Source organism: Vitis vinifera, chromosome 16 (assembly GCF_030704535.1).
Source record: "Vitis vinifera cultivar Pinot Noir 40024 chromosome 16, ASM3070453v1".
Classification (NCBI taxonomy): domain Eukaryota; kingdom Viridiplantae; phylum Streptophyta; class Magnoliopsida; order Vitales; family Vitaceae; genus Vitis; species Vitis vinifera.
Genome location: NC_081820.1, coordinates 3,107,305 through 3,120,084, shown reverse-complemented (window position 1 = coordinate 3,120,084; position 12,780 = coordinate 3,107,305). Strand labels below are relative to the sequence as shown.

The 12,780-nt window shown below is 32.7% G+C and overlaps 2 protein-coding genes across 2 annotated transcripts in view; both read left to right on the top strand.

Moving 5' to 3' along the window:
- Positions 1 to 2,389, top strand: part of LOC100242522 (polyadenylate-binding protein 2) — a 28,853-nt gene extending 26,464 nt beyond the window's left edge. Inside the window, exon 6 of the mRNA XM_002279112.4 lies at positions 1,966 to 2,389. Coding sequence (XP_002279148.1) covers positions 1,966 to 2,011 — 46 coding nt within the window. The 3' untranslated portion in view covers positions 2,012 to 2,389. The remainder of the gene's footprint in view (positions 1 to 1,965) is intronic.
- A 1,036-nt stretch (positions 2,390 to 3,425) lies between these two features.
- On the top strand, positions 3,426 to 9,935 carry LOC100247653 (mediator of RNA polymerase II transcription subunit 31). The gene is made up of 8 exons (XM_002279011.5): positions 3,426 to 3,708; positions 3,791 to 3,854; positions 5,138 to 5,235; positions 5,744 to 5,840; positions 6,023 to 6,101; positions 8,043 to 8,305; positions 8,401 to 8,460; positions 9,576 to 9,935. Exons 2-7 carry the CDS (start codon positions 3,808 to 3,810, stop codon positions 8,411 to 8,413), a joined length of 597 nt encoding a protein of 198 aa, XP_002279047.1. The 5' UTR covers positions 3,426 to 3,708; positions 3,791 to 3,807; the 3' UTR covers positions 8,414 to 8,460; positions 9,576 to 9,935.
- Positions 9,936 to 12,780: the final 2,845 nt, after the last annotated feature.

The window sequence follows — 12,780 nt, the reverse complement described above, 5'->3', positions numbered from 1 at the left end:
TTGGGTGTTGGATTCATGGGATGCGATAGAAAAGAGGGGGCAGGGGATGGTGTGGTGTCACTAGAATCCATACCTCTCTAGACCCTTTAGTAGTAGAGAGTCAGGTGGTGTTAAGGTTTTTTTTTTTTTTTTTCTCAAGATTGCAAGATAAATTGATGAGGAAGAGTCAAAAAATGGTGTTTTTTCTATTGAATTCCTCTTTTTTGTCTTGAAGTTGGGGAGGTCAATACCCTTCCTTTTGAGCATTATCTAGAAATCTTGAGTTTCAACCAAAGCAAGCTTTTTTGCTTGGAAGCCAACTGGGAAAAAGTCTTGATGATAGATTAACTCCAAAGAAGTGGATGGTTGTTAGTGAATAGATGTTTCTTTGTAAAGTCGAAGAGGAATCAATTTGATCATGTTCTTCATTGTGCCAAATCAAGGATTCTGTGGGAGATGTTCTCTTTATTTGGAGTAGTTTGGGTGCTTCATTCCACAGTCAGAGAAGCTCTATTAAACTGGTATGGCTCCTTTGTTGGGAGGAAACAAAAGAAGGTTTCGAAGGCCACCCCCTTATGCATATTTTGGACTTTGTGGAAGGAAAGAAACCGACAAGCATTTGAAGACAATAAAATATCGGATCAAAAGCTGAAATGTTTGTCTAGGGTAAGTTTTTTTAGGTGGGAAGCAACGTGGGGAAAGGCTCTTACCTTGGATCAACTTCAGAAGAGAGGATGGCCTTTAGCGAATAGATGCTACCTTTGTAAAAGGCACGAAGAATCAATAGATCTCATTCTTCTCCACTGCGCCAAGGCAAGGACTCTTTGGACGTTGCTTTGCTCTCTTTTTGGGATGCAGTGGGTGCTGCCAGCCACAGTTAAGGTGACGCTTCTGGGATGGGATGGGTCTTTTGTGGGAAAAAAGAGGAAGGGAGTTTAGAGAGCAAGCCCTTTGTTTCTTTTTTGGCCGGTTTGGAAGGCAAGGAACAAAGTCGCTTTCGAGGAAGAAGAGCTGTCAATCCAAAAACTTAAGAATTCTTTTGTATATTTCCTATGGTCGGGGACGAAACTGTTTATAAAATATGGTCCTTCGACTTTAGTTGATTTTATTGATTGGGTGGGAACCCGTTGAGGGTGGGGTTCGGGCTGCTCCTACGTCCTTGGCTTCCAGCTAAGGAGTGGGGGGTGTTTCCTTCTTTGTAATCTTTAAGCCGCTGCTTTGGTGGTTTTTTAATGCAATTCTTTCCTTTACTTATCAAAAAAAAAAAAAAAAAAAGTTGGAATGTTTGTCCCTAAATAAAATCTTAACTTGGTGGGAATGTACATTAAAAAATGCTCAATGCCTTTGATTTTATTGATTGGTTAGGATCTTGTTGATAAAGAGAGTTGTTTTTTGTGCCCGCTGTATATGTGGCATGTACTTTGGTATACTCTTTTATTTTGCCATATATATATATATATATACATCTTTTATTATCTCTGAAAAAATGTATTAGAATCTCTAATCATACAATTCACCAATTAAATTTTAAGCATTCTTTAGAAAGGGATTTGAACTTAAGACCAGTTCAGTTATAAGTTTGATTTGAAATGTAGTTGGGGTAGTCACTAGTCACAGGTGTTTTAAGTTCCGGATAAAAGGTTGAAAACAATTCAAATGACTTGTAATATTAGCAATGAATGTACTTTGACATCTAAAGATTTTTTTCTTTTTTTTAACTTGTAGTATCTTTGGAAGCTTATGTGTGATTAAGCCAGTGAAAATGCCTATCCTCACATTGTCTCCTGAGTATGCCTATAATATACCCTATATATCCTTGGTTTTATTCGAAATCTCTCCACAACTAGAACCCAAGGTTACAAAACTAGTGGAGTGGCAATTAAGAGTTTGCCTGCATGGTTACGAAACATCCAGCTTAGCCAAAGTTTGTGTTAACCAATCCTGTTACTAATTAAAAAGTAATTGGTTTATTTTGGTGTTGTGCAGAAGGGTTCCAAGGTTCAGGCGCCCCATGCGGTACAGGCCATACTGATATGGCAGTAGGGGCAAGGAAATGGGTATGGCCTCTAGTGTGGAGCAATCAATGGCTGTATTGGCTTGTAACGTTGACACCAATATCCCCTGCAATCTGGAGAGAGGGTAGGGGGAGGAATGAGCTTGTATCATCATTTTAATGCCGAAGGCCTTCACGATTTTTCTCAGAATTTGTTGGTAGCAGGAGTGATGAATTTATGCTATTTAATTGCATGCTTTTTTAACTTTGGAGGAGCCCTCTGTTTTAGACTTCTAGCTGGAATGACTTGAAATATTTGTTGTTCGTCTCCTGTAGTTTTAGATTGGTAATTTTGAAGTCTCTATGCTTAGATTCTGGAGTAAAGCATTATAAAAGCCCTAAAGCTGTTCCCTTTTAGTGCCTAGTTTTTTTTTTCATTGCTTTTCTTTAACTTGGTTGTTGGAAATTTGAGAAAATTGGTAAATTAAAGAAAATAGAGAAATAAAAGGATGAAAAAAATAGAAAAATAAAATAAAATAAATAAATTGTTTCTTTCTTTTAATTTAATTTATTATTTATTTATTTTTATATTAAGATTAAATGATTCAAAAATGTATAATTTTTTATTAATTTTAATTGTATTTTTGTCTTTTTTTAATAATAAATTATATGAATTAATTATTTTTCTTACGGATTTTTTTTCTTTCTTTTTCTTATGAATATAAATTTGCAGTGGGGAAATGGGCTAGAATAATTGTGGAAAATATTTTAGTAATTAATTCATAAATTTTGTTTTTGTTTGGGTACATGTTTTTACAAATATAAAATATAATAACCATGTATGAAAAAAAGATGTAAGCTTATCTTTTATTTTTAAAATTTGAGATAATAAAATATTTTTAATATCTTAATTTGTTAAAATATTTTTTTAAATCCAATATTTTTTATGAGAATAAATTAAAATCTGTTCGAGAGTTGTTTTTCAAAGCTAAAAGTATATTTGATACTTTTGAGGACTTGTTATGAAAATAAGGTATTTTATAAAAATTATTTTTAAATTATTTTTATTTTTATTTTAAAATTTTTTGAAAAGTAATTATGAAGAATAATTAAAGATAAAAATTATTTACAATTTTTTTAAAATTTTAAAAAAATAATTATCTAAGTATAATGAATAATTGAAAATAAAAATGGTTATTTAATTAAAAAGGTAATTGAAAATTCAATTTTAAAAATCTAATTTTTTTCATTTTTTTTATTTTATTTTGACAAAAGTGCCCTCATTTTTTCTTGTAAAATTAATCTTTTTAAAAAAAAATATGTGTAAAATTTGAAACAATTAAAGGTATTTATGTTAAAAATGAATTAATATTAAAAGGTAAGGTTTATTTCATTTATTAATTTTAATAAAAAAAATTATTTTTAATATATTTGGGAGCGCAAACAATAAATTATACAAATATATTAAAACGGATGCTCCTACCAATGCTTTAGCTGACTGCGGTTGAACTACGGCGACCGCGAACAAAACCACCATTCGCCGTCGGAGACTGTAGCCGCACCGATGATTTGAATCTTCTTTTCCCGAAACATCAAATTTTTTGGTATACCAATGGATTGAGAATCGAAACAAGCGCATAAGAGCTCTAGGGTTTTTCTTTGAGGAGGAAAGAAGAAGAAAGAAAAAAGAGAGAGAGAGAGAGAACTTTTTTCTGAAGATTTCGGGTCTATTTCAGGTAATTAATGTGATTCTCCTGCAATTTTTGCATTTCCATGACCCGACCCTTACGTTGTGTGTAATTGATTTGTTTTGCTCAGTGGAGCGAGGAGGATTCATGGATTCTGGGAAAGAGAGCGATAGTGCGGCTGATACTCCCACCTCGTGAGTGTTTTTACGTTGTTTTCCCTCTGTTTGGTTGCTGAGAATGGTGGAAAAAGGAAAAGAAAGAGAATTTTTTTGAGTCTGGTTTTGTTATGTCATTGTTATTATGTTATGAGAGGAAAAAAAAAATGAACAGAAAAGGATGAACTGAATTGAGTTTCACCAATCTTGATTTATGTGTCAAAAACCCTAGGAATGATTCAATAGTTCAAAATCAGGCCCTTTTGGGGTTTCGGGGTCGTCGGATGAATTTAAACCCATTCATTATTGGCTTTTTCTTCTCAATGAAAGTTATTGGTTCCTAAACTCAAGGACATAGGATGAAATTTTTTGTGAAATCAGGTGTATACTTTGTATTTTTGTTCCGATAAATGTAGCACCACTCTTTTAACTATGGCTCTCACTCTGCTCTAAGTAGCCCTTTCCTTGGCAGCCCGGCACTAAAGCTTTTCTCTGTTTTAAGCAATCTTTTACTAGGTGGTCCTTTTCTCTAATTTTTTTTGCATTGGGTCATCCTCTCTCTGCTTGGAGTAGGCATTTCCATGTAAACCCTCTCTGCAACAACTCTTACATGGGGAAGAACCCTTTCTCAATTTTTTGAGATGGCTTTCACTTTGCTATAGGAGGCCCCTCTCCTTTGTAGTCCTCTCAAAGGAAGCTCTCTCTTTTGCTGTGAGTAGCCCTTGTTCTCCATTTTCTTAAATGGCTTGGACTCTCCTCTAGGTAGTCCCTTTGTAACAAGCAATTACAAGACAAGTAGCCTTTTTAAAAATAAAATAAAATAAATGTTTTGAGCTCACTTAGGAGAAGTAGCCCTTTTTTATATGTTTTGAGGTCAATTAGGAGGCAAGTATCCTTCTTTCTTCATAATTTTTGAGGTGGCTCTGGCTTTGCTCCAGGTAGTTGTCTTAATGACTTGAATCGTAATGTTGCTTCTTCTGTATCAAATGTTTCAAACCTTGACTAATATGCCAAAAATCTGATGCCTCATTGAATTTTTCAAATAAAAAACTATAATACTTGTGGGGTTGTAAAGTTAAGCCAAATAATTGTGTTAATCAATGTTTGGTGCAATTTTTTATCATCTGAGTAATAGTATAAAAGATAAAATTATGATCTGATTTTTCCTTTTCATTTCCTATTGTTCTACATCTTCTCAAAATCTGAAAAAGGCCTTTGAGGAAGTTAGTTGATGGGTAGTTCTCTTGATTATATAATTTGTTTAGTTTTCCTCCTTCATATAATGGTCTTTCTAGAATCTAAGAATCTAATATGTGTATCAGGCCAAAAAATGTGTACAAGGATCCAGATGATGGCCGACAACGGTTTCTCCTTGAGTTGGAATTTGTCCAATGTCTTGCCAATCCCACCTACATTCACTGTATGTTTTTCCTTTATTGTTTGCCATTACAGAATTATGAATTATAATGCTTCTTTACAGCATTTTCCTTGCTGTGAAGGAAAGAATAAAGAAGAAAAGGAAGATGCTTAAAATAGCTTGAGAAGGGTGTCCATTTTTGTGTAATTTTTAGCATTTTTCTTAACTTTCCTTGCCTTACCTTAAAAACTGTGGTCTTTTGTTGGTCAAATATATTTTATGTATATGGGCCATTAGGCAAGTAATTAGATTTGTGGCACATTTGTAATGGGCTTTGAGGATCTGCAACGAGGTCTACTTACATGGTAAAATATCTTGAAATTCTGTATGCACAAACTCATATTAGTAATCTATATTATTTTCCACTTTAAGTCACTTTAGCATGAATCCAAATCGTAAAAGGTAACTTCTAGTGCAAAAAAAATTTAGTGTTGAATTCACTTCTTTGGTGTCATTAATTGTTTAGTCTCTGTTTCTTCCCTGATGATTGCTTATTGAATTTTTTACTCAGATTTGGCTCAAAATCGCTATTTTGAAGATGAAGCTTTCATTGGCTACTTGAAATACCTTCAATATTGGCAACAACCAGAGTACATAAAATTCATAATGTAAGCAACTCTCTTAGAGTCATGCTCATCTAATAATGTTATGCCCATGTTAAGGTCATAGCAGCCTAGGAATCATTGTTCTCCTACCTTCTCTTCTTACCAAAGCGTGTAACCTTTCTGTGCTTTATTTTTTATTTTTCATTTTCAAGAATTTGTATTCTCATGGTGTGGAATGATTCCAGGTATCCACATTGCCTTTTTTTTCTTGAACTTCTTCAGAATGCAAACTTCCGCAATGCAATGGCTCATCCTGGAAGCAAGGTTTGTTTCTAGCCTATCTTGTATTTACAGGGAAAAAGGATGAGAAAATATCTTGATTGTCGATGTTGATTCAATTTTCCTGGGTGCTGTTTCATTACTGATTTTCTGATTTTTTTTTTTTTTCTAAGCAAAAAACAAAAGAAAAACGCTATTGAGTTAGAAGTGGCATATACTCATTTATTTTTAGGTGTCCTTTGTGAAAACCAGAGATATGGGTTTTTGTGCCTGTAAGATGTGCCCTTGTGGCCATATATTGGGTGAAGAAAGGAGAGTGGGTGGTGGAGGGGAGGAGGTGGGTTTGGCTCTCAGCGTTATGCATATCTTATGAGGGATGTTAGGAATTTTGCTGGGAGGATTGGGTGCAAGAGCAGGGTTGATTGGTGGGGGAGGAAATCAGGAGGCGGATTTCCTTAAGGAAAAAGTAGCCTTCACCCATCATGAATTCTTTGGAGATTATGAGCTAGTTTGGGAACTGTTTTTCAAACTAAACACGTTTGATAATATTTTGACAAAAAGCAGTTTTTTGAGAATTTGTTCTAAAAATGGTATGTAAAACATATTTTAATTGTTTTTAGTTGTTGTCACTTATTTTCTAAGGACTATTTCAAAAATTAATTGTACAAATATGAAAAATGGTTGAAAATAAAGCACTTCAGATAAATTTATTTTTTGTAAACACATAAAAAGGTTGAGAACATTCTAATTTTTTAAACAGACTTTTGTTATAAAAAATATTAGAGAATTGTTTTTGAAAACTATTCTCAAAAACTGTTTCTTAAGAACTATTTTTTAAAACATTCCCAAACAAGCCCTATATCTCTTTTATATTGTGTGGCTTATTTTTTAATTTTGTGTCTTATGTCCTTTTAACTCAAGACGCTTAAAAAGAAATCAATTTTCTTTTTTGGCAAAGTGTTCTGTTTTCTTGGTTAATATCTAGAGAGAATAATTCTGCATCATGCAAGCCTTTTCTGTACCGTGAATTTTTGTTACTCCCACATGGAAATTAGTTATCTTCCTAGGAAATTTGAAAAGGACCCTCTGGGTCTTTTTTTTTTCCTGTTCACACTTCCAGATCATACTGCTGATGTAACTTTAGCCAAAGCATATGATTTGAAAGTACTACTGATTTAATATATGATAAGTGCAATGGATTCAGGAAACAGGGTTCTAGCTAAGAAAGTAGTCTAATCTGGAGGAGTTCTTAGGAGTTCATATCTTTTAAGTGTTCTATTGTTTGGTTTCCCTTTTTTTTCCCCCCCATTTTAATCTTTTATCTTCCTTCTTAACCCCCCCAAAGAAAAAAATATATATACACATTTGTTTGTTTTTTTCTTTTGACATTGAGAGAAGGATTTGAGCAAATGACGACTGAATTGAATTGGTTTTTGATAGGTAAATAATAAAATTTTATAAGTAAGCAATAAAGAAATAGTGGACCAAAGTACACAAGATGTATACAATATGCATCAAAGGCACATCCAAAAAAAAGAGAACACAAAAAAAGAATTCCCACCCTTAGCAAGAACTCAACCAATCAACAAAATTAATAAATGACAAATGACTTGTTATTTTCTGGTCTTTAAGATTGTATATATAAATGAGAACAATGCTAAAACAAGTTCTAGCTCAGCCACAAGAGTTGTAGCCATCCATTTGACACATGATTTGGTCCATGTGGCATTGAACTTATTGACTGGTTATGCCCATGAAGACTTGATTATCTTGGCCATGATATACCATACCATACATGGACGGTTATCAATCCTTTCTTTTTGGAATTATAAGTCTACAGAAAGGCAATTAACTGGACTAAATAAATTTTAAACTTCCTCATGGTTATAGAAAACATGTCATCTTGTGTAATGTTTCCAACAATCTTCTATATGCCTATCATTAGGTGGTTTCTGAAGGTTTTTTTGTATTACTTGGAGCTGTTAGGAATTGGCACATAGGCAGCAATTTTTTTATTGGAAGAACTACAGGAATAACCGGTTGAAGCACATTCTTCCAAAGCCCCTTCCTGAACCTCTTGCTGGAACTCCAGCCCCTGGTCCACCTCCACAATCTGCACCACCTACAACAATTGCTGTTACTTCCGCTGGTTCTCCAGCCCTGTCTCCTATGCAGTATGGAATCCCTGCTGGATCTTCTCTTTCAAAGAATGATATGAGGAATAGTGCCATTGATCGAAGAAAGAGAAAGTACAAGATCTATCTTTTACATAAATCTACAGTTATTACAAAAAAAAACCCAGCAAGACAAGTATTCTGATGAATATATACTTTTTTTGTTGCAGGAAAGAAGGTTAACATCATTTATCATTTAAAGAAAAGGTGACAGATGAATGCTTAGTGAGGTGATTACTACTTTCTACGACTCTTTGGTTTATGATGTTGAAGTAGGGGTGGGAACTAATTCCATGTTCATAAATTTTGAAATTTTAGCTTCCATTTCAAAAATGAAGAGAATAAAATAATATTTTTTGTCCTCATTGGAGAACAAAATGGCTTAACAAAAATGGGTATTCTGGCATTTAAGTTATTATTCTAATGTTAGCAACTTTCTGTTTTCTTCTTCTTCTGTTATTTTAATAGAAGAATTTTTGGGATGAAAACTTATAATTGCATGCAATGAACGATTACTTTTGTTTTTTCTTGTCTATATTTGATGTACTAACATTCTTGGTTTACTTTATCTGATGTTATTATTTTTTTATATTAATTATGGAATATGTATATGGATCCTTTATGTTGAAAAAGATGACCCTGAATTTCGGTAGAGAGAGCACACAATATGCACATTTTTAGCTCCTTGATTTGAAGTTAATACACAGAAAAATATGTGGTTGGCAAAAACTACCAGCATAACAAGCTTTGTAGTTGTGTTATTTCTTCACTTGGACAAGTCCGACACCTCATGTCTGAGCAGTTCCTATGTTTGTTCGAAAATCACATTAGTACAATGATGTGCTAATTTTCTTTTTAACAGTTTCATATGTTTGGTTTAGGTCCTATCACTGGCTTTATTTCACTGGTTATAGCTCCATATGTTTGGTTATAGGTTCTATCATGTTTTGGTTCTGTCCATGTGCCCTATTACATCAAGAATTAGTTAGAGGGATGGTCCTGGTTAGCTGGCGGTATCTATTGCTCATTTAAACCTGCTTTTAGTTTGTCACTACTCAAAACAAGAAGTAGGTTTGACAGACAAACCATTACTATGATTTTTCCCAAACTTGATGCTTGAATACTACAGTTTTATTCCACCTTTGGTTCTGATAAGAGTCTTTGAGGGCATCATGTGCATCAGTCGGTGGCTGCAAGTATTTGAATCCTCTAACTTATTGTTGATCAGAACCGAAGCATGTCTTTTCTAAGTCAGGAATGATGCACTTCTCTTTCTTAGAAGATTGGTACAATGCACTTTAAATGTTACCGTATTGAATATTCAACCACTGAGCTCATTTTGCAGGTCTACTTGCCATATCAGGGCTACTTCATGTCATGCAACGGCAGGCTAGCATTATCTAGTAGGACCTGAAGAATCAGTGGTACATATCATGTCTAATTGTTAATTTCAAGTAAGAAATATTGGCGGGGAGATTTCTGCTTTCTCTAAAACCAGACTGACATAGATTAATTTTTTAGTTTTCTTTTCATATTATCATCCATTACCAGCTATTTCAGTTCTAAACATCTTTTTCACCGCTGAATGAGCCCGGTAGATCTTGTGATCTTAAACATTTCTAGTTACAAATTGTGCTATTGATATGGAGAAGATTGAGGATGCAATTATGATTATTTTATGGAAGTTATATCAACTTTGAACATAGTTCTATAAACAGCAAGAAGTCTTGAGCTTGAAGCAAGGAGAGGGAGGTTGCTTTTTGTTGCCCCTCTTCAGTTTTGCCTGCCTGTTTGGCGCTGGCTTGCTTTATTAATAAATATTCTTGTTTGCCAATAGAAACAGAGGTCAGGAGCTGCATGTGGGAAAATTTTGATATTTTTTTTCTCTATAAATCACTTAATATAATAATAAAAAAAATATAAGCCAACACTATCATCTGCATCTTTAGGTTTGATGAACAAATTTGGTTTGAATTTAGGATGTGATTTGAGGGCACATTGAAACTGCGCCCCATAACCAACTGCCTTGTGGGGTCATCTTGGTTCAGTCATTCATGCCTCCGAAAGTTCACTTGTCTGAGCAAGCATGGGTTGCTCATCTTATTGGTTTTGAATCACTATGTGTGTGTCTAGTCTCTAGTCTCTTATTTCGTGTACCCCCTAGTTTTTGGCTTTTAAGACTTGGTGGTGTTTGTCTTTTGATTGAATAGAAAAAGCCAAAATATTTGGTTTTGATAATAAATTCACTTTAGTTATGTTGGACGATGTCAACATGTTACTTTTAGTTTAATAGAAAAAGTCAAATATTTTGGCTTTTTCTATTCAGTCAAAAAACAAACATCGTTTAGTTTGGTCCATTATGGCATTGAAGATAATAATTAGTATTGTTGTAACCTACCATTCCTCAACTTCTATCAATTGATCAGAGGTTTTCTCTAAAATTCTTTTGGGAATTAGTGCTTCCTGTCGAATGGTGTTCCTGGGATGTGAACTTGTCACGTTATGAAATAGTCTGGTCACACTATAAATTCAGTGATTCAGCCTATGTTTGGTTACTGAAAATTTTGATGAAAAATGCGAAGGAAGTAAAAAGAGAGAAAATAAAATAAAAATAAAAATAAATAATACATTTGAAGTTAATAAAGCATTTTTATATGTTTTTTTAAATTTATTTTATTTATTTTAATTTTTTTATGCATATATTTTGTATTTCTTTTTTCTTTTTTTTGGTACTTTCTTTGTAATCAAATGTACCGTAGATTTCATTGGGTATGTTTGGTTCCAAAAAAAATTTGAAGAAAATGCAAGGAAAAGAAAATGTAAAGGAAAAATGATAAATTATTTTTATTTGTTATTTTAAACTTATTTTGTTTATTTTAATTCATTGATATAAAGATTAAATAATATAAAAATATGTAAGTTTTTAATTAGTTTTAATTATATTTGATTTTTTTATTATTATTATTTTATAGGACAACTTAAAAAAAAAAATGATTTTCCTTAATAGGTTTCTTCTTTTCTAAGTATATTTTAGGAACCAAACATGACTTAAAGGATTGAAAAATGAGGTTTTCCTTGGTCAAGATGATTGATATTTACTTACTTTGCTCTTAAAAGCTATCAAATATGGACTCCTAGAGGTATATCAATTAGGGTTTTTTAGTATCTATCAAAAGAGCAATATCGGGTGGTTGGTTGTAGTGGTGGTGTTACATATTTTCAAGTCTTGTTATTTATATCCTAATTTTATTTATTTGTATGTACATGTTATTCATTCATACCATCTTTCGAGGTAGTCCGAATTTATTCTATAGGTAGTGCGATGGCAACTTAGCATTTTGCTATCAACTATTAGGAAATAATCGATACAAGTTGTAGTAGTAAATGCCACGTGGTCTAATGAGAGGAATGAAAGCGACTGCCACATGGCCACCACGGGGAGCTGTCAGCATGATTCCTTCTATTTATAGATTTGCCCCCGTTTTTATACACTTGAATACGTTGTAAAATGCCCCCTCTTTTAGTTAAATTTCTTGTAGATGTGACTTTTTGCCAAAATCTAAGGAGTTCGTTTGCAATAGCTTTCAAAAACAATTTTTAACAACACAAACGGTTCTTAATTGATTTGGTTTGAAAATTCAAACATGAATAAATATTTTTTTGATTTTTTTTTTTTATGAAGGTATTATGTAATTTATATGTAGTATAAGAATTTTGAAAATATTTTTTTATATTTTCAATTGTTTCACAAAATTTATTTTTAAAAACAATTTGTTTTGAGAATAAATTCTTAAAAAATTGTTTTATATTAAATTTTGTTAATGCGTTTTTGGTTTAAAAAACTATTTCTTGTTTTAAAGAAGAGAATCGTTTTTAAGAACAGTATTCCAATCTATGTTTCAAATCAAAATCCTAATTTGTATCATACTGACATTTAAAATAATTAAGGAGTCACATGAAGTACACAACAAATAGACTCCTCTGGTTGACTTCTTGAAGTCAAATGATGTGTATCCCTCTAATAAGGTATGTTTGGATGATTTTTTTTAACATGTCCCTTAAATGCTTAAGTTAGATTTTAGAAAAGACGGGGTAGAAACTTTTTATGAAACTTTTTCTTATGCCTGATTCCAATGTCTAATGGCTTTTTATACAAATGAAACTGTCGATGCTTTGGTTATATAAATTATATTTGGGAGATAACTTAATTTGATTACTTTTGTGAACATTAAAAATTCACTCCTTGCTACATTTTAAATTACATTGCAACCTAGAATTCCTTTTTAATCCATATTTTCCTTGTAGATTCCACCCCTTCAGCTAAATAAGAAATGTTGGTTCAAACTTCAAAGCAATAGAATAGATTTCTTCATATCTTGGCAATGAAAATCATTAAAAGTTGGCATGTCCCATGTGGGGTTTGGAGATAAAGTTGGGGTTTTTGCCACCCACCATTCAACATTCTACAACTCTTAAATGCTTAAAGTTGACCCCTCTCCTTTTTAGATTGACTTTGTTTTCTTTCATAAAATAAAAATAAAAAATAAAAA